General features: G+C 40.6%; 2 protein-coding genes and 1 non-coding gene across 3 annotated transcripts in view; 1 reads left to right on the top strand and 2 right to left on the bottom strand.

The window, feature by feature from the left end:
* Positions 1-8,143, bottom strand: part of CASC5 (cancer susceptibility candidate 5) — a 52,696-nt gene extending 44,553 nt beyond the window's left edge. Inside the window, exons 1-4 of the mRNA XM_008570234.1 lie at positions 8,096-8,143; positions 7,129-7,168; positions 6,139-6,198; positions 2,946-3,007 (exon numbers count right to left, since the gene is read on the bottom strand). Of these exons, the coding sequence (XP_008568456.1) occupies positions 2,946-3,007; positions 6,139-6,198; positions 7,129-7,168; positions 8,096-8,130 (197 nt within the window). The 5' untranslated portion in view covers positions 8,131-8,143. The remainder of the gene's footprint in view (positions 1-2,945; positions 3,008-6,138; positions 6,199-7,128; positions 7,169-8,095) is intronic.
* Positions 8,144-17,073: 8,930 nt separating this feature from the next.
* On the top strand, positions 17,074-17,155 carry TRNAS-GCU. Its single transcript has one exon. It is a non-coding gene; the product is annotated as a tRNA-Ser (tRNA).
* A 4,495-nt stretch (positions 17,156-21,650) lies between these two features.
* RPUSD2 (RNA pseudouridylate synthase domain containing 2) lies at positions 21,651-25,519 on the bottom strand. The gene is made up of 3 exons (XM_008570233.1): positions 24,900-25,519; positions 23,267-23,563; positions 21,651-22,575 (listed from the first exon to the last, which is right to left on the bottom strand). The coding sequence occupies exons 1-3, from the start codon at positions 25,503-25,505 to the stop codon at positions 21,859-21,861; spliced, it is 1,620 nt and encodes a 539-aa protein (XP_008568455.1). The 5' UTR covers positions 25,506-25,519; the 3' UTR covers positions 21,651-21,858.
* Positions 25,520-27,610: the final 2,091 nt, after the last annotated feature.

Raw genomic sequence — 27,610 nt, 5'->3', positions numbered from 1 at the left:
GGGGGGGGGGGGGGGTGTGGAGGGGAGGGACAGGATGGGCAGCTGGCTGGTATGGGGATCCAAACATTTGACCTTGAGGTTAGAACACTGCACGCTAACCAACTGAGCTATCAGGCCAGCACCCTTTACCCCATATAACTATCTTAACAGATGCTTTAAAAGCCTTTGGTAAAATCTGACACCCATTCTTGATTAAAAACAAAACAAAAATCTACAATGATAAAAGTTAAAATTAGCCAAAAATAAAGGGAGAACAGGGCTGGCTGAGGTGAGCTCAGTATGAGGTTCAAAGGTTCCGATCCCCATAGGCAAGCCACCAAACAACAAAAAAAGGGAGAATTAGGTATACTAGTTTTAACAAGAAGAGAAAATAGGCTGCGCACCGCGCCCCCCTCCCAACCATTCGCATCCAGCCCAGTGACAACCAAGCCACCACAGGAAACCCCCCAGGCTCCCAAGCCAGAGTGAGGGGAGCCGCAGGCCTCAGCCATGCCCCCTGCCCTCCACAACCAGGCCAGCCCCGCCCCACCACCTCCACCTCTATTTCCCTACCCTCCTCCCACCTGTCTCATCATTGCTCCACAACAACATCTTTGAATGTAAAAAAATAATAATAATAATAAGTAAATTTTAAAAAAATTAATAGGCAAAACTACCCTATTAAAGATTGGCTATTGACTAAATTGAAAAATTTAAAACACTCAATCTACAACCTGTAAGGTACAAACTCGAAAATCAAAGTTAGGAAATCATCTATGGACTATGAAGGTCTATACAAATGTAGGAAAAGTAAAGATAATTATGAAGTTAGTTATTCAGTACATTACGTTTCATAGCAAAAAAGTATTATAACTAAGGGTTGCTATCATACAATAAAAGGAAAGTTAAACACTGAAAACTAACAATGAATGACTGAAATTTCATATAAAAAACAAAATACCCAGAGGGGAAAAAAAAAGGAGAAATACAAAGATGAAAATGCAGAAATATGTTTAGATGCCTCAAATCAAAATTTTAGAATGCCACGCATTACGTAGGCAAAGAATGATTGTAAACCAATATAATGTAATTAATAAAGCATATTTAGCAAATATATAGAGAACTAAATGAAAAGGGCAAATTAATTCTTTACTTCATTTTTCTGTAAATTTATCTTAATTATGGTTGTTTCTTGCTCTGTTTATTTTTTTAATCTACATAGTATCTATGACATAAGAAAGCTTTCAAAGGTATAATCTGTAGCAAAAATTACTTATAAACAAGGATAGACACTAACTACAAAAATTATAGAAACACAAAATTTTAAATGCTCAATCACACAGAAACTTTAAAATATTTTTTTCAATGTTTCCTAAGTAGATGAGGAAATAAAAAATGCAAAATGTTAAAATGGGAGAACACAAATATAAATAAACAAAATAGAGAAAATCAGTAATTGCAAATAAAGTACAAATTAAAATGAGATAACATTATAATTGATCAATCAGCTAAAAATAAATTAGTGCTAAAATCTGATGTTTGTAGTATATTATGAAAAAATATTACTAGTGGCATTGAAACCAATAACAAAAATGTAATAATTGCTACATGCCTGCTTCTTAAGCCTGGCAATTCCACATTGGGGAATAATATTCCAAGGAAGTAACTCAAAAGACAAAATGTAATCCACCTTATCTAAGGTAGCACAAGGAAAAATCAGAAAGTTAGAAATGGTTATTTTTACATTAACATGAACACACCTAAAGAAAAAATGTGAAAGAATAGTCAGCCTGAAACAAAGGAGGGAAAATGAGTTATTAAATCAAGTCTTAGCCACATCTATCCAAGAACTATATAGAGAGAAGTATTCAAGGTTCGGCAGTCAGTATGTATGTATCTGTTGTGGAGATAGATCCATAGATTTCATAGCCTGACACCATTAAACATTTTGAATCATTCAAATAACTACAAGCTCAAATTCCATGATAAGCAACCCATATTTACATTATAATTTACTTTTTTGGTAGAATACCCTATAAAGAGTGTACTGATATGCTCAAACAAGTGTTCTGATTCATTGCTTCTTTTGGTATACTTAGTACTGGCATTGTATTTATACACAAATTTCTAGCATATAAATTTATCTTATCTCTAAGAAATCAACCCATTCTTGGTGCATACAAAAACAATATGGAGTCTGTAAAACCAAGGGCAAGATCTAAAAAGACACTGGAGACTTCATCAAGGAATATACCACCTAGCGAAGTCTATTGGCAGGCAATAGCTAGTCTTCCCTAACTATATAAAAATCTCATAATATACCTTTTTTTCAAAATTCAACACATATGAAATATTGGCAACTCATGTTTATCCAGGGAGACATTAACTGACTTATGGATAAGAGGTAAACAGAAAAAAGTTATAAAACTAGAATTACTACCAATTAACAACAAAAAAGTATATATTTCAGAAGGCTTCTACTGTTTAGAACTACTTAGTTAACCAAAAGATGTCACGTTGTGTTTACTGCAAAGTGGCAATCCCTGTTTTCACCTCCTACCAACATCTCCTCTAAGGAAAAGAAGAAAAGAAGGTCCCAATAGCCCCATAACTGAAATCCTGGGCAACTACAAACTTATCCTAATGCAAAATCATATTTTACGTGGGAATTGAGGAATTGGAGTTCTTTAATCTTTCTGATTCTAAATATTTGTTAAGGTAAAGAATTGGGGGGGAAGGAAGAGAACAAAGGAGAAATGGGAAACAATACAGACGAAAGCCCAGGACTTTGCTAGGAAAATTTCTGGATATGAAACAATAAAGCCTCATCCTAAAATGCTTAAATTCAGGGTTAAATTGATCTAGGAGCTCACCTCACAAAAGGCCAAGTTAGTACAAACGTACTTGGTTTGACACACAAAAAAGCATTACCTGTAACATTTTAATTGCTTCTCCTTTCAACTTACTTTATAGTATCTGCAAAGCTGACTCGACGAGAGTTTTTCTTATTTCTCAAAGCATTGGATTCCTAAGGGCAGAGAATACATGGTATGATTCTTAATGACACTACTGAGTTAGGTCCCTGGAGTACTATAGACAGAAACCAAGTCTTCTTCTGAATTAATTCTTCACATGTTGTAGTTTGTGTCAGAATTTCCTTCTTTTTTAAGGCTATATAATATTTCATTGTATATATATGCCACATTTTGTTTATCCATTCCTTGATGGACACTGAGTTGCTTCTACCTTTTGGCTACTGTGAATAATGCTGCTAGGAACATGGGTGTAAAAATAACTCTTTGAGAACTTGCTTTCAGTTCTTTTGGGTATAAACCCAGAAGTGGAATTTTTGGATCATATGGTATTTCTACTTTTAATTTTTTTGAGAAATTGCCATATTGTTATCCAAAGCAGCTGTACCATTTTACATTCCCATCTACAGTGCACAAGGGTTCCAATTCTTCATCCTCGCCATACTTATTATTTTTGGTTTTTGGAGAGCAATCCTAATGTGTGCAACGTGGTTTTGATTTGCATTTCCCTAATGATCAGTGATACTAAGCATCTTTTCATTATAATATACTATTTTTATTTTCCTTCCCCACCTTCCTCCTTAATAAGAGCAAATATTTGTACTCAAACTGATACCAAACACACATACAAAAAACACAGAAGACAGAGAAATAAACAAAATTCACAGAGAATCTTATTGTGAATACCTGAGCATAAACCTTATTATAATACAGAATAAAGAATGTATTTTATATCAAGCAGTCTATGTGGTTAAGGCCCTAGCAAACATTGCAGGTAGCCTTGAGCTTAATATAACAATGATAATACGGATACGGTAAATACTAGTACTAACACAGACTTATATATTTCTTTTTTTTTTTTTGTCTTTTTCATGACCGTTAAGGGAATCGCAACCCTTGGCTTGGTGTTGCCCGCACCACGCTCAGCCAGTGAGCGCACTGGCCATTCCTATATATGATCCGAACCCGCGGCAGGAGCGTCGCTGCGCTCCCAGCGCTGCACTCTCCCGAGTGCGCCCTGGGGCCGGCCCAGACTTATATATTTCTTATTTAAAAAAGAAAAACTGAAAGTTGTGTGGTATACTGGAAAGAGCACTGAGCTAGAAAAAATAGAAGACTACCATTCCAATTTAAGGTCTGTCACTAACTAGTTGTGTGGGCTCAGAAAAAACATTTAACCACTTTGGACCTCATATTTCTCATCTATAAAAAGATGGAACTAGATTCAAGATTACTGGTGAGATCCTTGCTATGGTTTGAATGTTTCTCTTCTCCAAAGTTCATGTTGGAAGTTAATCCCCAATATGGTATTTGAAAGGGGGTCCTTTAAGAGGTGACTGGACCATGAGGACTATGCCTTCATGAATGGATTAATTCATTCACAGATTAATGGGTTAATGGTTTAATGGGTTATCAGGAACTAGACTGGGGGCTTTATGAGGAGAGGAAGAAGGCATGTAGAAATGTATATCTTGCTCAGCCTCTTCTCATGTGATACCTTGCGTCTCTATGGGACTTTGCAGAGAGTCCCCACCAGAAAGAAGACCCTCATCCCCTGGACTTTGGACTTCCCAGTCTCCAAAACTGTAAGAAATAAATTCTTTCTTTATAAATTACCCAGTTGCAGGTGTTCTGTTATAAGCTATAGAAAACGAACTAGTACAGTTTTGTTGGTTTTAAAGCTCTATGAGAGTATGAATTTGTCATTTACTCATTCAACACTCAATTAAAAAAAAAAAAAAAAGCATACACACAAACGTGCACACACCAGATCCTGTGCTGGGTGATAGAAAAATAGTGGTAAAGGAAACAGATATAGTCCCTATCCTACTGAGGTTAATGGTGAGACAGACATTAAGACAAAAAGTCATACAAATATGAAATTTAAAGGGTAAAGCGTGGTATGAAGGAAAACTACATATGAGATGTAATTTAGTTTGACAATCAGGGAAGATTTCTTTGAGGAAGTACATTTAAGTTGAGACCTGAAGGATTAGTTAGAAGTTAGCCAAATGAAGCATTGAGTAAGGGAGAGTTGAGTCTAGGCAGAATGTGTGCAGAAGCCCTGAAGCTGGAAAAAGTTTTAAGTATTAGAGATACAGGGAGGTTAGAGAGGCCAAAGCAGTGAACACTCAGACTCATATAGTCTCTAATACCATATGCATTTCATCAATCAACAAAATGTACTGAAAGCCAACTATGTACCAGAAATAATAAATACAGAAAACACATGATAAACTTTCTGCCCTCAGGGAGTTCTCAGTTTAGAATGAACAGAATTGAACAATTATAACAGAAAGTGTTAAGGATGTTTCTGAGAGAAGTGAAATCAAAGCTAAGTCTTGAAGGACAAATAGGAATTAACCAAATAAAGAACAGGGCTACAGGTTTATAAGAAAGCAAGTATGATAAAAATTAAAAGTTAATTGTAGAATCTGGATGATGAATATATGAGCATTCACTGTAAAATTTTTTCTGCTTTTTGGTATGTTTGCAAAAAAATGTAATACAATGTTGGGAGAAAAAATAATGAAGGACTAGCCATCTAGAGGGAAGGAATAACATATATAAATACTTGCAGGCTCGACAACTCATGTCTTATTTTGGGAATAGTAAGCAATTCTGAATAGCGTGATACCTGTGTGAGAGTGACAAGAAAGAAGGCTGGAAAACTAAATATGGGTTAAAAAATCATAAATGCCAGCATTTTCAAGTATTGGGATTTTAACATGAAGGCCATGGGATGTCTACTTGTATACATTCAATTGGGAATCATTTATGATGTTCTCTCTTCTCATAACTAATAAAGTTCCTGACTATTAAAAACATCACTGAAGGGGCCGGCCTGGTGGCGCACTGCTACAGTGTGCCGCTTGAGAGCGCGGTAGCGCTCCCGCCGAGGGTTCGGATCCCACATACAGACCGGCCACTCACTGGCTGAGCGAGGTGCGGGCGCAACACCGAGGGTTGCGATCCCGTTGACGGTCCCGGTCCGGTATGGGCGCGACACTGAGGGTTGCGATCCGTTGCCGGTCACGAAAAAAGACAAAAAGGAAAAACAAAAACAAAAACAAAAACAACATCACTGAAAATAGTCATCTATAAAGCATTTGTACTATAGACTTACCTGAACTGTTTCATTCCCACCTCTGAGGTCCTGTAGAGGACTCCTTGGGGGTTTCAAAATCTAGAGGTAATAATTAGAATTATTTTTAAAACTTTGACAGATCTATTAATAATGTTTATTTCAAGTCATATCATGAGTAGAAAGCTAAAATTTCCATAAGAACCTCGGAAACTCCTCAAATTCATACCGCTCAGTGCTTACCATGTGGGCAATTTAAATATCTGGCATCTATTCCCTTCCCCCTGCCCACCTTCCCAATTATTTTGCCCAGTCTCATCCCATGTGCTTTGGGTAAAGCTCCACACCAACTCTAGGATACAACAATCTGATATTCTCTGGTCAACCATGATTGGTTCAGGAATGAGGACTTGACCCATATCAGAGTAACTGAGCCAACATGTTTCAATTTTGAGTCTTTTGTTTTTTTATCTTGAGGAAACAGACAACATTCTTCACATAGGACTTCAACCTGAAAGTAGGGAAACTACATGTAATGCAGTAATCATAGGGAGAGAGTCTGTCTGCTAACGGAGATTACCCAGAGGAAGCAGTCAGAGCAGAAAAAGAGAAAGGAAATCCTAGTACTGATGATATTGTTGGAACCCCTGGTCAGTAAGTTGTACCTAAAGCTATCCTAACTTTGGATTTTTCAGTTTCATAACCAAATACATTTGTGCTTAACTCAGTTTGGGTTGGATTTTTGTCTACTGTAAGAGCTCTGTACACCAGGTTAAATATATTTTTTAAATAGCTTTATCGAAGTATAATTTACATGGCATAAAATTTATAACATTACCATAAAGTTAATAAAATATTAATTTTAGTATATTTGCAGAATTATGTAACCAGGTAAAATATTTGAGTCTTTATCCAGAGAGCAATAGGAATCCAGTGGCGGTGGGATGGTCAAACCACAGTCAAAATCACTGTGATATATAGTTATCACTCAATTAAAGGTAACAATTATTAATTTAAGTAAGTTTTTCTTACTGAGGAATGCCGTCTTCTAACAGGTCTCTCTATATTGTCACTGAAAGAGGAAAAATAAAACTTATGTACACTTTGGTAAAGTCTGAATTTCCAAAAACCATCATCACAGCACCCCTTACATGCTTTTACACTAGCCATCACTTTCACTTAGTACTCTAGCCAGTAAAATTTATGTTACAAGACTTTAAATTCAATATTTAGGAATTTAGTGTTTTAAAATACATATTGTGTACTACGAGACCATCTCTTGAAAAAAAATCATTACAACATAATTTACCATATTTACACAGGCACAATTGTAAGATAAATGGGATATAAATGAAGAGATTCTAGCTCTGGTTTTAGTACTGTATGATTTTTTAGGCCATGTTTTGAGAATTCAAATGCCCATGAGGCCAAACAGATAATTTGTTAGATGTAAGAAAAATAAGTAGCGTTTAGACTATAAAGACCTGGGGAACTCCTGCCTGGTCTAAAGGCCACAGCCATCACTCTGCTCTGGTTGGTTGTTGCCAAGCAAGAATATGAGCTCAGAGTTGCCACAGTTGATTTTTCAAGAGAAGCTGAAAATCCTATTGTACAAAATCTTAAGATTTTTAAATTTTGGCAACGAATTCAAAAAATTAAAAAACATATATAGGCTGAAAAAAGTATATCTGTAGGCTGCAAACAGGCCACCAGTTTGTGATGCCAATTTTACACAAATCATTTTTTCTACCTGGGCTTCAATTTTTTAATTCTTAAGTTGAAGAGATGGGAAGTGGTGTCTAAAGTCCCTCTCGGTTTTGACTTTAGATGAGTTTATACAAAGATATGGCAAGCGAGGGCTATCACTTTGTAACATTTACTTCTTTTCCCTGGAACACAATAGGAAAAGATTTCAGAAGTTATGGATAGGTCTTACTAGTTGGAAAAGAATCTTTCTCTGACAGAGTACAACATTTTCAGCTGCACTGAATGAACTTACTTTTCTTCATTAGCCTCTGAAGACATCCCATCCATTTTTGAAGAAAACTTTTTTCTGTAACAAATACACCATATTAGGAAAGATGAGAAAGAAGGAAGATAAATTACAATCTATGAAGAGATTAAGAGCAGAATTGTGACTTTAGGGTTACTTTCAGAGTGAAGACCAAAAACAGGAAGGAAAAAACTACATTATGAGGCCATAAACCATGAAACATTTTAAGGAGTTTAAACTACTCTGTTAAATTAATACTTTTGAAAATTTCTCATATTCAAGGTAAAATCAGTGACTAATTCTGATCAGGATGATATGGACTTTACTGGTTCAAATAAAAATTTGGGGCCAGCCCCGTGGCGCACTCGGGAGAGTGTGGCGCTGGGAGCGCAGTGACGCTCCCGCCATGGGTTCGGATCCTATATAGGACTGGCCGGTGAGCTCACTGGCTGAGCGCGGTGCGGGCAACACCACACCAAGGGTTGTGATCCCCTTACCGGTCACGAAAAAGACAGACAAAACAAAACAAAAAAAACAAATAAAAATTTGGCCTAGCTTACAAGAGCTTATGGGTTATATAATAATTTAATTCCCAAACGGTAGTCAATCAGATATCTAAGTACAGTGGATTTGCATTACATGCATGTTTATATTAGGAAAATTCAACTATAAGTACTCAGCAAAAAAAAAAAAAAAAAAAAGATAAGAAAATAACATTTAAAATAGTGCAGCTAATTATGCTTAAAATTCCATTCAATGAGTATTTGCCCTGGAAAGATGAAGTAGCAGGCAGATGGTCTCAGTTCCTACCTACACATAACAGTATTAGATTTTCACTTTATACATTTAGAACCTCATCTTTGGGTAAGAAAAATGCCATTACAGATTTCAAAAAAGAGAATAATTAGAAATTCTGACTCAACTATATTAACATTTCCACCATAATACCAAATTAATACCATACACATAAACTGTTGGAATCAATGTTCTTACTTTTAGCAATAAGAAAACAGTTATCTCTAAAAGATAGCTTATGTTATGTGCTTTCATCATACATAAAAGCCAATTAGAGAACAATACTTCATAATGAACCTAAACTTCAAACTGAAATAAAAGTCTGCTTATTTTTTAGTGTCACTGAAATCAATTAGCTGTCAGTATAGATAAGATGATGGGCAACATCTGGGATTTTATGTCTAATCCTCTCCTTTTGTTTTCCATCACTTTCTCAGTATACTTTTCCATTCTTCTGGTCTCACTTACCTCCTGTTCACAAATAACACTCTTAAAATAATATTTTTAATTTTTTTTAAATTTTAGCTTTTATGTACACAGTATAAGGAGTCAATTTTATAGGACTGGTTAGATCGCTGTATTTTTAGATTAGTAGCTCCCTGCACTCCAATTTCCTCCTTCCCAAAGGCAACCATTTTTACTTTTAGCTGATTATTTTATTAATCTAGATAACTTATTGCTACTTTCTGATTTTTCTAGGTTTAGGCATTAAACTGTCTTCTCACCATGGAAGTGAAATTTAAGCTCCCTTTCCTACAAGCACCTCCATCTCACACACACGTAAATACAATATATGAAAGATTATATGCCAATTTTACTACCATAAATATAAAAATCCTAAATAAAATGTTAGCAAAAAGAATCTAGCAATTTGTAAAAATGATAATATATCGGGCCGGCCCGTGGCTCACTCGGGAGAGTGCGGTGCTGATAACACCAAGGCCCCGGGTTCGGATCCCACATAGGGATGGCCGGTTGGCTCACTGGCTGAGCGTGGTGCTGACAACACCAAGTCAAGGGTTAAGATCCCCTTACCGGTCATCTTTTTTAAAAAAAAAAAAATGATAATATATCATGGTCATGTTATATTTTGCCCCCACTATTGTGCAGAATTGTGCAGAAACGCACAATTGGTTTTGATGCCAGAGGAACGGTCTGGGGGAGTCTGATAGCAGGCCTCAACTCAACCCATCCTCTTACCAGGTTCTTGACTCTAACACAGGAAAAAATTCAAGAGCATAGTCACAGTAGAAGATGAAAACAGGTTTAATGTAACTGATAAGAAATACAGACCTCACAGCAAAAGCACGGCCTAGTACCAGACACTGAGGAGGGCCCACACCAAGTTTAATACAGAAGTAAGAAATACACACTTGAAGTTTAGTAGAGTGCAGGCTGGCTCAAGAGAGTGAGCAGCTACCTGTTAAAAGTAAACTTAACGCAAAAGTAAAGCATATCATACACACCTCAGCTGCCAAAGCACCTAACTGTCCCAGGAAAGTGAGCAACAACACTGCCTTTTGCCGGGATTTGGCTTTTATAGTTTTACTATCTAATGAATATTCAGCTAAGGGGGTGGGTCCCTGTTATGTAACATAGTCTCCCACATGCTCAGTTGGTCTCCTTTTGGATTATGTTCATTGGTCAAATTCTACCACATGTACCAGACAAACTCAAGCACATTCTGCCCTGAGCTCTCCCAAGCGGGGAGGTGGGGCCCCTGAGGGCCTAGGCCATTCCCTGATACCTCCCTGAGGGCCTAGGCCATTCCCTGATACCTGCAACCAGCCCAGCATTGACCACTGAGCTGCTGCAGGAAGCACCCAGGCTCCCAAGCTGGGCAGTGGGTGAGCAAGGGCTTCAGCCACATCCCTCTGACATCTGCACTCAGCTCAGCAATCACCAGCCACTGCTGGAAGCCTCCTGGTTTCTCATGCAGGAATGACGGGGGTGCCGCAGGCCTCAACCTTGCCCCTCCTCCTTCCTTCTTCTCCCACCCTATTACCTTCCTCTTCCTCTCCCCCTCCCCCGACTGCTCCACAACATCATAGAATATAAAAAAGTAATATTAATAAATAAATAAACTTAAAAAAAGAATATTCTGCATTCTTTAGCACCCTTAGTCATTCAAAGATAAACTCCCTTCCACTGAGCTCGCTTGGCTACCAAGGTTATATAACCCTTCTCTATTGAGCATGCCCAGCCACTGGATTTGCATAAGCCAGCCACATGAGGTCTCAATCTCCTCATTTTAGTGCTGAAAATAGGTCTAACTAGCAACAGTAACTTTCCTCTGGGGGAGGGGGGGGCTTAGACCTTGGGGAATGACTTGAAACTCAGAGGTGTGTCCTGAAACCCAAACCCAGGGAAACTGAGCACCTCCTATCTCGGCTTAATATTACAAAATCAACCTTGCAATTTACCATATTAACATATTAAAGGTAAAAATCATATGATCATATCAATGGATGAAAAAAAAAGTGATGAATTCAACGTTCTTTCCTTTTTTTTTTTTTTTAAACTTGGCAAACTAGGAATAGAAGATAAATTAACAGTCTCTATTTAGAAAACCAGAAGCATTCAGATCCCCATATCAGCCAGCTGCAAAAAACGAAAACAAAAACCAATAGCAACAATCAACTTAAAATTTAAATTTTGAGGGCCGAGCCCGTGGTGCACTCGGGAGAGTGCAGTGCTGGGAGCACAGCAGCGCTCCTGCCGCGGGTTTGGATCCTATATAGGGATGACCGCCGGTGCGCTCACTGGGTGCGCTCACTGGCTGAGCGGGGTGCGGCCGGTCTCAAAAAGGACCAAAAAAAAAAAAAATTTAAATTTTGAAAACTTTCTAAGGGGCCGGCCCGGTGGCGTGCTCAGTAGAGTGCGGCGCTTGGGAGCACGGCGGCGCTCCCACCGAGGGTTTGGATCCCATATAGAGACCAGTCCGCTCACTGGTTGAACGCGGTGCGGGCGCGACACCGAGGGTTGCGATCCCGTTACCGGTCACGAAAAAAGACAAAAAGAAGGGAAAAAAAAAAAACCAACTTTCTAAGATCAAACAAGTATGACAGCTATTTACAATTCTATTTGATCCATCATCAAGTCTTAATAGTTCTATTTCCAGTAATATATCTCCAATCCATTCATTTATACCTTCAGTGCCAACCCATAGTTCAAGCTATCATTATCTCTCACATAGAATACTGCTATATCCACCTCACTGGTATCCCTGCTTTCACTCTTATCTCAGTACAATCCTTTCTTCACATAGCAGCCTGTTATCTTCTTAAAACATATATCACATTAAAGACATTTCCTATTTAAAATCTTTCTACGGTTTCTCATTTTACTGAGAATAAACTCTTCACCAGGACCTACAGAGCTCTACAAGATCTGGTTCCTGCTTGCCTCTCGGACTTCATCTCACTACTGTCTTCCTCACTGACTATGTATGCTAGCTATACTAGCTTTTCTATTTCTGTGCACACAGAGCTTTTTCCTTAATCAATGAATTTATATTGGCTATTCTCTCTTGGCAAGAAGAATAAGAAAATCACTCTTTGTAGCACTGTGTATGTCTTCTTTGTAGCATTATCACAACTGTAATTTTTAAATTTGCTATGTAAATTAATTTATTCCTTTTATCTCCCTAAACTACCTTTGCCGCAATAGTAAATTCTATGAGAATAGGGCTGCTGTCTCTTGTGTTTACTGTTATAGACTAGCAGTGCTTTGTAAATAGTAGGGGCTCAATAAATATTTGCTGGATCCAATTTCACACCAACATTTATTCTGATTTTTTTGTCATCCAGAGTGTACCTTGTTTTTTACCCGGCTTTGGAATAATTTCACACATTGTGAGCTATTATTTTGGGAAAAAGAACTATTTGGTTATATAGGAATAGTATAAGATATAGTATCAATTGATTTTCTAGGCTTCATCATATGAGCACACGGTATATTTACAGTAGGAATAGATGTGGACACCCGAGCATACTTTACATCTGCCACTATAATTACTGCTATTCCTACAGGGGTTAAAGTATTTAGTTGACTAGCAACAAACACTACATGGAGGTAACATTAAATGATCTCTAGCTATATTATGAGCTTTATGTTTTATTTATTTATTTTTTCAGTTGAAGATTTCAATTGGCTTTACTGAGATTCTAGAATTGAGCAACATGTTATTCCATAAAATAGAATAAGTGTTCCCTGCTTTATCTTTTTAATTATAGATGGAGGCCTAATAGGAACTATATTAGCTCACTCATCACTAGACATTGTTCTTCAGGACACATGTAGCACATTTCCACTATATCCTATCAATAGAAGCAGTTTTCACCATCGTAGGAGAAGTTGTTCACTGATTCCCATTATTCTCAGGTTATACACTAGATTTAACTTGAGCCAAAATTCACTTCAGAATCATAGGAGTTACCTTCTTTCCACAAAATTTCCTTGGTTTATCAGGAATACCACAACGACACTGTGACTACCATGATGAATACAAAACATGAAATATACCAATTAAGAAACAATTATTTAAATCTTTATGATTACTAACTGTGGGGAAAATAGGATAATTTAGTCAGGCTCCCTGGACATTCTTTGTAAACAAGCTGTGTGGGTGGAGTTGGTGCGCACGTGCACCCATGTATCTTTCTACTTACTGCTATTGTATGTTCTTCAGTTAATTAGCAGAGCTGGCTGGCAGAGCTCCGTGTCTAAAATTAAGAGCATGTTTATTCTGCTTGCAGCTGCTCAGTTTGTCTTTGGACTTGCCATAGCAGTTGAGTTTCTGAGCTTCTCCTTTGCACTGCCTAGCTCCTAGACGTGTGTGTGCTGAATAAAGACTATTCGTTCTTCAGCCAAGGCTCCAATGACCGGTTGTCCGGTTACCTAGTTCATAGACCTGCCTGTGAAGGGCTTGTGAATGGGCTTGAGGGGTCTGTGAGCACCAGACCCTAGCCCTAGTTCTACACTAACTTACATATCTTTTCTCCTTTGGGAATATTTTCAAATTTAATGCACATATTCAAAATTCACAAATAAAAATATTAAATACTATCAACTCAAGATCACCTAACCATCTTTGCTGTTTGAAATAGTCGTTGAGAATCATTCCTGTCCAATCTGCAGACCAGTTGGCATGTAACTACTGATGAGATTCAAAGCTTACTGAAGTCTCCCTTTTTAAATATTCTATTTATTACATAACTGTAATAAGCCCTACCATTATCAGAAATTGGAGACCTCAGACTCTCATGTTAAGCTTCATTTGTAAAATGCTGTTATGGCTGAACTCTTGATTACTGCCACATTAATTGATTATTGATTGGTTCCAAAACTACACCTGGCACCCAGGGGTGCTGCAGCATACTCACAGAGGTGTCCTGGGATATTTTAAATTTTTGAGCGACTCACAGCAATTCTCAACATTTACCAGGCACTTATGAACTACTAGCTCAAAATAGTATCCATTCACATTACATTAGTTTTAATAACATATCATTGTGAAGGTAGATTTTTAGCAGTTGCTGTGACACAAAGGAAGTACATTTTATTGAAGTGATACAGGAAATGAGAGTGGTAATGTACAATGTGATTCCAAGCTTTGAGAAGTTGTGCAGTGTCCAACAGCGTTAGAAGTGTGATCAGTAATTGTGATTTAAAAATAAAATATTACCTTTTCCTTCAATTTATGCATATTTTTTTCAAATGGCTACTAAGTGATTAGGACATAAATACTTATTAAGTTGCTTGGACCTAACTATTTAATAAATGGAAATTTATTTTGGCCTAAGAGTGCCTTGAACCAAGAAAGTTTAGGAACCACTAGTCTAAATAATCTAGAGGTCTGCAACTACTGCTACTGGGCCAAATCAGTCCTTGAGCTAAGAGCAGTTTTTACATTTTTAATGAGTTGTAGAAAACAAAGCAAACAGTAACAACAAAACAAACAAATAATATGTGACAGAGACCATGCCAGTCACCATGTAGCCTGCAAAGCCTGAAATATTTACTATCTGGCTCTTTGCCCACTCCTGTATTTACACTACCAATATCTAGAGTTAATGTTAGCCACAGTATCCAATGATATTCACCTATGATAATGACTCTAGACCTGTGCTGTCCAATACAGTAGTTATTTACATTTAAGTTAATTAAAATGAAATAAAATTTAAAATTCAGTTCTTTGGTCACTCTAACCACATTTCAAGAGTCATATGTGGCTGATGGATACTGTGTTGAACAATGCAAATATAAAACATTACTGTTATTACAGAAAGTTCTGTTGGACAATACTGTCTTATTACTAATATCTAGAGTCCGTATCTTCTGTATTCTCTTATTTAGCATCAAACACATCATTAATACTACCATTCCAAATATTTTTACTCCGGGGCCGGCCTGTGGCTCACTTGGGAGAGTGTGGTGCTGATAACACCAAGGCTGCAGGGTTTGGATTCCTATATAGGGAGGGCCGGTTAGCTCACTTTGGAGAGCGTGGTGCTAACACCAACCAATCAAGGGTTAAGATCCCCTTACCAGTCATCTTTATAATAAAAAACAAAATTTTTTTTTACTCAAATTACATGTACTTGTCATCTTGTAAACATTTCCAGCCATTCAGACAGTCAAGAAGAATTATACTGCTTTGAACCTAACCTTTAATTACCAATACCTCACAATATATCAACTCTCCATCTCTGTAAATTATCCCTTCAAGTTCCACCTCAAATGCCACCCTCTCCAGGAAGTCTACTTTAGTCTCCATTACCAAAAGCATTAAATAAGCTCTCCTTTCTCTGTGCTCTCACACCACTTTAGAACGCACTTTGTGTATATCAGTTATTTCCCTTTCTGGACTGTAAACCTCTCTAAACTCTGAATCATCCGCTTCTATCCCTAACACAAAAAATATCTGTGTAATTCGACTGATCCAATTCAACTGAAGTGAAAAATCTCAATCTTAATATCTAGAGTTAACTTCTGCTTTGGTCTTCATCCATATCCTTTATCTCTGTTAACGCCTAAAAAAACCTATCTGTAAAATTCCAATAGGCAATACGTTTTCCCCTTAAACTCTAGTATTTAAATAAATGGCAAGAAAGGGGGCTTTAACCCTGAGCTTTAATAACGAACTGAGGAAAATTTTTTAAAAATTAATTTGTGGCCTATTAATATTGACTTTGTTAATGGTATTATATCTAAGGAAAATCGAAAATCTGTTAAGTGCTGCTAACACTCCGATCAGACACTGTAAATAAACCATGACGAGCCGAGAATTTTAAAAATCACTTACTGCTGTCACTTCATTTTATAGTCAAGAAAAGCTTAAGTCAACAAAGAGCCGTGAGTTTTCCAGGGAAGAGCGGCAGGGGTGCGAGGAAGAGTCCGGGAGCTCTTACAGCAGCTGGCAGGGCGAGAAGGACGAGGACAACGAGAAGGCGACAGACAAGCAATCCTAGCCGGCCCGAGGGGAGGGGTCCAGGTGTGGATGGAGCAGTAGTAGGGAAGAGGGAGGCGGCATAATGTGCAGGATGAGGTGGGGAGAGAATGAGCCGAGCAGAGGCGGGGCAGAGGCGTCTACTCCGGGCCCGGCTCTTCCGGAGGCCGCCTGGCTGAGGTAGGCCCCCCGCCTCCCACCGCGAGAACTTCAGAGAGCTCAGGCAAGACCCAAAGTCCTCCCAGGAGTCCAGAACTAAAGGGTCATTCTCTTTACCCACGGCGGCCCACCTGCTTGACAAATTCTTCTCAGACTTGTCTGGGGTCCGCGCGCTCCTCAGAGAGGAAGCTCACTGCCGCCTCTAGACGTCATCTCACAACACCCAGCCTGCCTCAGTGAAGTATTCAAATCTAACCGCCTAACTGACGCGCATGCGCAAAGCTGCTCTACTCGTTGGTTCCTCCCCTTACAGTCCAGACCAACCCCATTTCTTTAATCAAACTCTCTCAGCCTCTGTGTCAATTTTATTTCCTTCAAGTTTATCTCATTTTCTATCGACTTTCGTTTGACGTCTATAATGCAGACCCCTCCCATGCATGGGAACGGCCATTTTCTTTCGATTGCTTGCTATAGAAGTGATGGGATCTTGGCTTCCGTACAAAATGGCGATTTCCATAACATTGCGTCACATCCCCCTAAAATTACTCTCTATAGCTATCAGGAAGACGATAGTTTCTGTGACGAGGTGGCCGAGTGGTTAAGGCGATGGACTGCTAATCCATTGTGCTCTGCACGCGTGGGTTCGAATCCCATCCTCGTCGACACTCTATTTTGCCTCAGATTTGAACCGGTGTATGTAAATTTATTTGCAGACTGGAAACAGTTGAATATTCTGGTAATGATTTTTTAGTCAATTTAATATGGCACCGTCAATTTCTGGTTTGGAATATTTGAAATACTGCTACGGAGCGTTCTGACCTCATAGATAAAAAGAAGGGGAGAGGTAAAAACTTTTTCTGGGAATCAGAAAATTTACTGGATTTAATTTCATACGAAGTAAACAACTGCACAGAATTCCACGATTATTATCATCTCATGTGTTCCAATGCTGGTCCGCTCCAACTTAAACTAATCTAGTTCCTAACTGAGGGGCTTCTAGTATTGTGGAATCTTACTCTAAGGTTTTTAATATCTGTCGTGATTACGAAATGTCAGGTTTCACTTAAAAAGCCACTGCGAGACAGTGTTCAGGATTCTCTTCCAGCTCTAGCAGGCGGCAGGTACTCAAGAAATGTAAACACCGAGAAACCTTAAAAAGATGTTGATGACATGCGGAACCCTGTTAATATCTTGAAGCCAAGAGACTGAAGACCAGGGGAGAGGAAGGGGTTAAACGAACTCTCTTGGATTTAACCAGAGGAGTGACAGGGAGCAGGAAAAGAACAGAGATCCCCCTCTTGAAATGTCATCAGGCAGATTCATTCAACTCACATTTAACAACGTTTATTTATCCGGTATGTAATATCTACAGGCACCACACGTTTTACATGAATTACATCACTTTAACTCACCATAATCCTGTGATCACGACAGATATTTTTATTACTCCATTTTACAGATAAGGACACTGAAAGATTAGCTTGCCCAAGGTTATTCAGCTTCTAAATTGCAGAAAGGGCAGTGTAACCCAAATCTGTCGGACTCTGGTGGCTCTTAACCACCATCCTGTACAGTGCTGGAGATTAATAAACAGCGCTCATCAATCTCTTGCAGTAATGGGTTATAGATTCTGTGCCCCACAAGGTGGCTGCAGCGCGCGCATGCTGCTCCAGAACCCAGCACCTGGCAGGTGCTTCAGCAAGGTTTGCCACCCTGAGGGTGGAAGGCAGTAACCCCTTCTCTAAGGGCTCCACTGTTTCCTCGCTCTGAGATCCAAATCCCTTGGGAAAGTTATTATTTTCTTGGGCTGAGGAGTTTGGGGCACCTGTCTTTAGCCTTGCTCTTCATTCCATTCACTACCCTGCTGCTAGGAAGAGTTTCTACTTGGGTTCCACACAATTACCAAGGGTCCATGGATAAAATTCAGTGGGTTATTTGGTTGGGAAAAAAGATTGCATCCTTATTTTCATAATCTCTCATTAAAAGTACTTCTTTCAGTATATCTAAACAACAAACTACAGTAGTGTTAACTTTACCTGTAACTTTGTGACCAATAGAAGTCACATATTTTTATATCACATTACCGTTATTGCTTCATGCTCATTATTACTTCAAAATTATGGTAATTATTAGAACTGCCATTAGATCTTGTCATGTTATACATTCATAAATTAGTACATACATTACTATATCACAAACTAAAAACAAAATTTAATAACTGTATTCCATTGTAATTGGTTGCCTTTGTATTCCCACATATTTTTATGCACTTAAAAACAATATTCTGAGAAGACATCCATAGGCTTCACCAGAATGACAAAGGGATTTGTGTCACAAAAAAATTAAGAGCCCCTCAGGACCTTTTTAAATCGCCCTGGAGACACTGATCTTATCTTTCCTGAACTAGGGCTTGCTCTCTCTCCACAACACCTTTGCAGATGCTGTCCCTATTCCTCCCCCTGGAAAACGCCCAGAACCCCCTCCCCCCTTCCTTCCCATCCTGTCACTGCCTAGTTGGTTGTTGCTCTTTCTTCAGATCTCAGCTTAAATGTCATCCCCATCAACAAGGCTCCCCTAGCCATAAAACCTGCAGCTCACTCTTACATTTCCCTCAACTAGCCCCAGTGCTCTCTCTTGCTTCTGGGCCTTTGCACACCTCCTATATGCTCCTGTAGCACTTGCCAGGCAGTATTTAAATTGCCTGTAGTGCTGCAACCTCACTAGAGACTGGCAGGTCTGCATCATTTTCCTGGAGTTTTACCAGCTTCTTGCAGTGATGACTTCCCTTGGAAAATAGATAAAGTCTATCAATGTGTCCCGTTTCTACAAATAAAAGGTGGATAGATTATTTTCTCAAAGTCAAATCTTCAGCTGTAGAAGTTCTGAAAATACAATGCACTGGAAGAGTCTAGAGGGGGAAAAAAGAAGAAGAAATTGTGAGTTGGAAGTTCACTTTTCTACTCCTCAGTTCTTTACCCGTTTTCATGCTCAGTTGTTCATTTGTGGTTTCTTTCATATGAAATCACAGTAAGACAATATGATGGTCCCAATTTTTTGCATTTATATTGATCTATAAAAACTGTGCTCCCCCCCCCCCCTTTTAAAGAGTCAAAAGAATCAACAACATGCCAGATTATTTAAAGCCCTGGGGGGTGGTGGTGGAAATACTTGAATTAGTAATGGAAACAGAAACTTTAAAGAAGCTAAGGCAGTAATGAGTTAGAGGCGCCATCTACTGGAGCAGCTGCAACGGCAAGACTTGGACAAGATAATCCTACAGGAATGATTTGCTACTTTTGGAAAGATCTCCTCTATGCCCCCAAATTCATCAACAAACCACAGCTCAAAGAAACCATTCTCAATCAACATCAAGGTTCTTCCTCACAAGTACTATCCTGAACTATTGCAGGACCCCCCAACCTCTGGAAGACCACAAAAAAAGAGCTGCTGCACAGTCAAATACATTATCAAGATATTTCAGCTCTTACTATTTGAGTGCCAGGGTTTTCATTCTCTGGATCCAACTTCAGGAAGATCCAGTCTCTCTCTCAAGAATGAGGTTCTGGGCCGGCCCGTGGCTCACTCGGGAGAGTGTGGTGCTGATAACACCAAGGCCAAGGGTTCGGATCCCATATAGGGATGGCCGGTTCGCTCACTAGCTGAGCGTGGTGCTGACAACACCAAGTCAAGGGTTAAGATCCCCTTACTGGTCATCTTTTAAAAAAATAAAAATAAAAAATAAAAAATAAATTTTTTTTTTGCACCTAGCCAGTAGGGGGATCTGAACCCTTGACCTTGGTGTTACAACACCACAATCTAACCAACTGAGCTAAATGGCCAGCCCCTCCTTTACCCATTTTTAAATTGGGTTGTTAGTCTTTTTGTTGTTGATAAGGATCTCATACCTAGAATATATAAAGAACACTTACAACTCCACAACAAAAAGACTAACAACCCATAATGAGATACTGCTTCATTTCCAGTAGGATGGTCATAATCAGAACAATGGACAATAGCAAGTGTTGGTAAGGATGTGGAGAAATTGGAACCTTTGTACATTGTAGTTCAGCCTCTGTGGAAACTTGGTGGTTTGGTGGTTCCTCAAAGAGTTAAACATAGAATTACCATATGACCCAGCAATTCCACTCCTAGGTATGTACTCAAAAGAACTGAACACTGGGCTGGCCAGTTAGCTCAGCTGGTTAGAGTGTGGTGCTGATAACACCCATGTCCAGGGTTAGATCCCTGTACTAGCCAGCTGCAAAACAAAAACAAAAACAAAAAACCCTTCCTTGTATAAAAGAACTGAAAACATGTATTCAGACAAAATCCTGTACACGAATGGTTTTTTTCCCACCTTTCCCTCAAATGAGAGTAAAGCATCTCCCACTCTACCTGGCTCTAGCACAAAGCATTCTAGCTATCATTAACTTTGTTTTTCTTTTTCTTTTCGTAGCTGGCCAGTCTGGGGAACTGAACCCTTCTACCTTGGTGTTACAAGGCCCTGCTCTAACAAACTGAGCTAACTGGCCAGCCTGTACATGAATGTTCATAGCAGCACTAGTCACAACAGCCAAAGGCGGAAACAATCCAAACATCCATCAACTGATGAATATACGAAATGTGTTACACCCATACAATGGAATATTATTCCACCATAAAAAAAGAATAAAGTACTGGCACATGCTACGAATTGGATGAACCTTGAAAACATTATGCTAAGTAAAAGATAGATACAAAAGGTCCCATATTGTATGATTCCACTTATATAAAATGTCCGGAATAAGCAAATCCATACAGACAGAAAGTACATTAATGGTTACTAGTGGCTGGGGAGAGAGGAATGGGCAGTGACTGCTTAATGGTTACAGGTTTCCTTTTGGGGTGATGAAAATGTTTTGGGACTATATAAGAGGTAATGGTTGCACAACATTGTAAATATACTAAATGCCACTAACATATACATCTTAAAGTAGTTAATTTTATGTTGTGTGAACTTTATCTTGATTTAAAAAAAAAAGAAACAAGCAGTAAGAAAACCAGACACACAAGGTATTAGAAAAAAGGATATATTTATAAACAAAAAAGTTCCCAAACTCTAGCTAGAGGGAAAGGAAGGAAAAAGAAACAAGCAGTAAGAAAACCAGACACACAAGGTATTAGAAAAAAGGATATATTTATAAACCAAAAAGTTCCCAAACTCTAGCTAGAGGGAAAGGAAGGAAAGAGGTAGTATGAGCAGGTCTTTTTAGAGTGCAACCTCATTCCTGTAGAAAACCTAAGTACCAACCCATGAGGTCAGCCCCTGCCACATGGCCCGTCCCTGTTCCAACCCAAAAAGTAATCCCTCCATTGGCCACAGCCCTCAGTTTTCTTGCCAGTCATCATGTGCCCAAGCAGGCATGGGTGAGCAGTATTCAAAGCCCGGACCTTTATAGCGCAGGGCATGCAGGAACATCACGAGGTCTTGGGGCAAGGGATCCTGTCGCACCAGTCGGCACTCTGCACAGAGTGGATCTGTCTCTTGATTTATAACATCTGTTTCAGCTGCCGTTGTGTCTAGATCCCAAGGAGCTGCCTCAACTACTCCATCCATCTTCTGGGCAGTTGTAGCTAATTTTTCCAGGCTGTCCTTGCTCAACTCTGAGGATGGGGCCATAGAGTCTGTGAGTCCTGGGGACAGGTCACGCTCACAGAGATTTAGCACATCCAGGCTCTGTTTGGATTGGTGCTCTGCCACCAAATCCCGTAGCAGTTCCTCATCTGTCTTGGGAATGTGGCCACCCTGGCCTCGGGAGGGGCCCCAGGCAACTGAGTTGTAGATGGGGTCATTGAGAATAGGGTGACCCAGGAACTGGAGGTGGACTCGGATCTGGTGGGTACGACCTGTGAGTGGCCGGCACTGTACCACACTGGAATGGCCATTGTAGCTCAGCCTCTGGAACACTGTCTCACAGGGCTTGCCCTGGGGATCCACACGGCACACTCCGACCTTGTAAGACACCACTAAGATGGGTTCTTTGCAGGTCACTTCCTCGATGGGGAACTCCCCTTCCACTCGGCACACATACTCCTTCTCCAGCTACACAGGAGGCAAGAGGGAAAAAGTCAGCACAAAGTCTAAAGGTATAGAATCCAAACTCTCTGGGGAGTGATAAGAATACACTAGTGTCAGACAGAAGAGGATTCAAACCCCAACTCTAGCTTTTGTCAGATTCATCATCCTGGATACATTACTTAACCTCTTTAAGTCCCATTAACTTATCTAGAAAATGTGAAATTAGAAAAGCATTTATCTCTCAGGGTTGTTGTAAGCATTCAGTAAGTTAGGTTCTAATGTGCTTTGTACTAAGCCTGGTATACATTATACACTTAATAAATGTATTACGATCCAGATCTGGGATTACAAGTCTCAAGACCATAGTCATTACCATTAAACTCTTCTACCAAAGCCTTGTCCAACTTCATAGAATCTTTCTACCAACGAGGCTCTCCCTGCAGTCTTAAAAACCTTGCTCAGTCTGTCAACACTTTAAAACTTCAAAATGGCAAACTACCAACAGATGCAGTGTATACCATCTCTAAAGATCTTTTAAAACATACAAAATGATAACATGTATTTGGCACTTCAGATGTTAATCCTCCTGAAGGTAGGAAGTTTGGCCAGATAAACCTGAAGGCCTACTTTAGATCTAGAACTCTGTGCTGCCTTTTTGACACAAAGCATTTGTGAGCACAGGATGTGGCCTGCAGGAGACAAAAGTCTGGCTCACCTGCCGGTCCCGAACGTGCTCATGAATTTTCTCAGAAACTTCAGCTGTCTTGGCAAACATGAGCACCCCTGAGGTAAGGCGGTCAAGCCGATGCAATGGGTGTAGCTCCTTGAGTTGGTGCTCCTTGCCCAGGATGAAGATGACCGTGTTGTGTCGGAAGCGGCCACAGGGGTGAACGGGAATGGAGGAAGGCTTATCTACAACCACCACGTCTTCATTCTCAGCTAACAGGTGAATAGGCTCTGCCGTGACTGGTGGCTCATGCCTGTGAACCGTGTTGCGCAAGAAATCATTGTCCTGTCAAAGATAGAAATAACTAGTCAGCCTAGGGGCCAGCAGCCTCTCATCAGTCAACTTCATACCCTGCTCCCCCTATTTCTTATTGATAAGAAAGAATGGTCACAGTTCAAACTTAAGCAGAAAAAGCAGTGTGCGTAGTGGGATCTCATTTTGTAAAAATACAGACACACAGGCAGATAGCAGGCATTGAAAAATACTGGAAGTATATACACATAAATAATGGTAATATCTCTGGGTGATGAAATTATGGATTTTGGTTTTATTTGTATTTTCTCTATAATAAAGTTATATTTTAAAAGTAAATTTTTAAATATTTTTAGCAGCTGGCTAGTACAGGGATCGAACCCTGGATTGTTATCAGCACCATATTCTTACCAACTGAGCTAACAGCCAACCCTTAAAGGTAAATTTTTCTAAAATAGAGGAAAAACACTAAAAAATTGTCACTTATCATGGCCTTGAACAAACACCAAGCTGTAAGTCCAGAGATCTGGGCTCTAGACCTGGATTTGCCACAGACTTACTACACGCTCTTGGCAAGTCACTTAACTTCTCTGGGCCTCAGTTTCCTTATGCATAAAATGTGAGGGTTAGACCATTGCCTGTGCTTTTGGAATGGGAACAGGATTCAAACCATCCATTCCCCAAATTGTGAAATCACCTTGTCTCCCCTCACAACCATAATGAGCCAGTTGTACTGACAGAGGGGTGTCTGGTACCTCGTAGCTATAATGGAATTTTAAAGAAGGGGTCAAGCACTGGGCTAGATAATTCTAATCTCTATCCTTGATATCTCACAATTCTAGCACATATCAGGCTCTGTGATAAATAGTTTAGTAATAAGAACACAGGCTTTGGAAGTGGCACTGTTGCCTTACCTCTGTGAGGTTTAACTTAGTTTCTTCAGCTTCCTCACAGGTAAACATCTCACAGGGGTGGAAATACTTACTCCACAGGTTGTCCTTAGAATTAAACGTTAAAGTACATAAAATGCTTAACTTTGTGCCCCGCATACAGTAAAGAGACATAAGTGATAGTCCCTGTTATTACAATTTGTACAGAGATCTACAATGCAGGGTAGAAAGTGATTAGAGTCCTTGCTACAAGACAGTGTATAAAAGGAACTATGAGAATTCCAACTTGGAAAGAAGGAGGCCACCTTGGAGGAGAGGATAAACGGACTGAGGTCTGAAGCACAGTCTACTTGCGGAGATGAAAGCGAGAGAACTCCGGAGTTACCATGATTTTACTCCAGTTGCTATGCTCTACTAGGTCTGAAAAAAAACTGTCCCCTTTCCTCGCCCGCTTCTGGACAGCCCTATCAGTACTCCACCTTGAGCACGATGCTGAGGTCCCGTACTGGCTCCTCGTTGAGGTGCAGGCGACCCGCCCGGGCGGCGGCCTCGTAGTAGGCCAGGGTCTGGGCTCGGAACTCGGTGCTGAAGACGTGCAGAAGGCTGTGGCCCACCCAGCGGCCTTTGCAGTAGGTCCGGAAGTCAAAGAAATAGGGCCGCACCTTGCGCAGGCCGCCCTCGAAGTAGTAGCTAGTCTCTGCAAAGTGCTCGTCGCCGAAGCTCACGCCAGCCCGCCGCTTCTTCGGGGGCGGCACGACGCGCTCCCCGGTTGCGCCTCGCCGCTTTTTCCGCTTGCCTGGGCCCGAGGCTGAAGCCGAGCCCTGCTCCCCGACTCCTAGGGCTTGCTCCACACCCGGGCCCGCCGGCTCCGGGCGCTCCAGGAGCCGCTCACCCCTCGCGTCGCCACCAGCTTCTCCGTTTTCCTGAGCCAGACACCTCAGCCCTCCCGCTGCCTCGACCCCGGTCAAGAGTGTTTCCGCCATAGGACCCCCACAGCCACCCCAAGTCCTGGCAAGTCTGAGGCTCCAGCGGTCTAAGCGCCAATGACCAAGAACCCTGAACCTCAGCCAACAGCCCAGCCGCATAACCACGCCACCCCCACTCCCGGGTCGCGATCTGAAGACGTCACTCGGCACCAGCCAATCAGTAAGACCCAGTCCCGAGGCGGGGTCTGCTGCGATGAGTGAATGAGTGAGTTACTTGAATTGTTCGATAAGTTGAGTGAACGGCGAGTTGAGAGACTGTTAGGATGTATCACCCAAAGTGACCTTACGTAAATGTCCTCCTAACCAGGGAGATCCGACGGTTATTTCATAAAGGAAATCTTCGGTATTGCTCCGTATAAAAGCCATGGCAGGAGTTGATCATGTAGATTCCATATAGATAGGTTCAAAGTCACTTGGGTCTGAAGAAAGGCTTGAAAAGGAGCTTTATTTAAAAAGAAACAAAACAAACAAAGAAACAAGCACAATAAGGTTGCTTAACGCTGTTAGTATTTTAAAACCCACTATATTGTATACTTTAAAAGGGTGAATATTATAGTTTTGACATATCTCAATAAAGCTGTTATATATGTATTCAATACACACACACCAGAAGCAATGTTTTCACACCTATCATTTCCCCTAACAGCATGAGAAGGATTAGATCTCCCATTTCTCTCCTATATGTTTCCATCCTGAAATTAAAACTGCAAGTGGGTCAGAAGACGTACTTGCCAGGGTTTTTAAATGCAAAATATTGAAACCTGGGCCAGCCCGTGGCTCACTTGGGAGAGTGTGGTGCTGATAACACCAAGGCCGCGGATTCGGATCCCTATATAGGGATGGCCGGTTAGCTCACTGGGTGAGCGTGGTGCTGACAACACCAAGTCAAGGGTTAAGATCCCCTTACCGGTCATCTTTGGAAAAAAAAAAAAAAAAGAACCAAATTGCTTCAAAGGAGAGACATTATCTCTCAAGTGAGTCACCTTATTAAGAAATTCACAATGACAGTAGCACCTTATCCAAAAGAAAGTATTCTTAGCTACCCTCTCTGCTTTATATGGGGTGGGATAATTAAATGAGTTAATTCAAGTAAAACACTTAGAATAGTGCCTGGAAAAACTATGGAGATAGAAAACAAACCAGAATCTTATTCCCCCTTCCCTCCTGACTCACTGAATTAGAATCTGCATTTTAACATGATCCCCAAGTGATTTGTCTATATATTAAAGTTTGAGGGCCGTCCCGTGGCTCACTCGGTAGAGTGCGGTGCTAATAACACCAAGGCCACGGGTTCGGATCCCACATAGGGATGGACGGTTCGCTCACTGGCTGAGCGTGGTGCTGACAACACCAAGTCAAGGGTTAAGATCCCCTTACCGGTCATCTTTAAAAAAAAAAAAAAAAAGTTTGAGAAGCACTGGCATAGACTATGTAAAGTAGACATCTGCTGTAATCTATGGACATCCAGCATCTTCTTAGTGAAGATTTTCTCACATTACATTACTGCCTCCAATGGGTGGAAGTCAGAAACTGGCCTTCCAGGCCTCCCTTGCAGCTTGGGCATAGGCATCTGACCTGGGCTCCATCTATCCAGCAGATGCTTTGGTTCAGAGGTGTTGGGCCATGTTGCGGCGCAATCAAATCATAAGGTGCCTGCCTAAGTATGGTTCCTGTTCCCTAAAATAGATCAAGCGGTGGCCATCTTGCTGGCGTAAGGCCTCCGCCGCCGTTTCACGAGCGCTTTAATGCACGTAGCTAGAAGTCCTTCTTTTCCGGGGCCCAGTGACTAAGCAGTTTTTGCCCGCCCTGTCATCACCCCTCTTCATAACTTGTGGCTTCCCCTGATTGGATAACCATCTCCTCCCGCCTCTCCTCTCTGTTTCCGCTTTCTTCCTCTATATAAACTCCAACACCTTTCTAATAAACGGAGTTCCGGCTTTGACCACTCTCCTGGCTCGGCGGTGTTCTTTCTCGGCCCCCGGGGAGGAAGGGCGTGGGGGGGGAAGGGCCGTGCCAGCGACACTCATCATCCCGCTCGGCCCCGCAAGGGACCCCCGGCTGGACCGGGGTCTCTTCCCGCCCAGTTTTGTCGGCCTCTGGCTCAGGGAGGCCCGACACTCTGTTAAAATGCAAATACCCGGGCCGGCCTGTGGCTCACTCGGGAGAGTGCGGTGCTGATAACACCAAGGTTGTGGGTTCGGATC

The sequence above is a fragment of the Galeopterus variegatus genome, unplaced genomic scaffold (assembly GCF_000696425.1).
Source record: "Galeopterus variegatus unplaced genomic scaffold, G_variegatus-3.0.2 Scaffold583, whole genome shotgun sequence".
NCBI lineage: Eukaryota > Metazoa > Chordata > Mammalia > Dermoptera > Cynocephalidae > Galeopterus > Galeopterus variegatus.
The sequence above is the reverse complement of the archived record's forward strand: the minus strand, read 5'-3'. Positions and strand labels throughout refer to the sequence as shown.

What these genes read in the sequence shown, in the direction of transcription:
- RPUSD2 (XM_008570233.1), bottom strand. Translation starts at nt 25,505, where the DNA reads ATGCGGCTGGGCTGTTGGCTGAGGTTCAGGGTTCTTGGTCATTGGCGC. An exon ending in ACCTCAGCATCGTGCTCAAG is followed by an intron (nt 23,564 to 24,899) that starts GTGGAGTACTGA and finishes TATCTTTGACAG; the next exon opens with GACAATGATTTCTTGCGCAA. An exon ending in AGCACGTTCGGGACCGGCAG is followed by an intron (nt 22,576 to 23,266) that starts GTGAGCCAGACT and finishes CCTCCTGTGTAG; the next exon opens with CTGGAGAAGGAGTATGTGTG.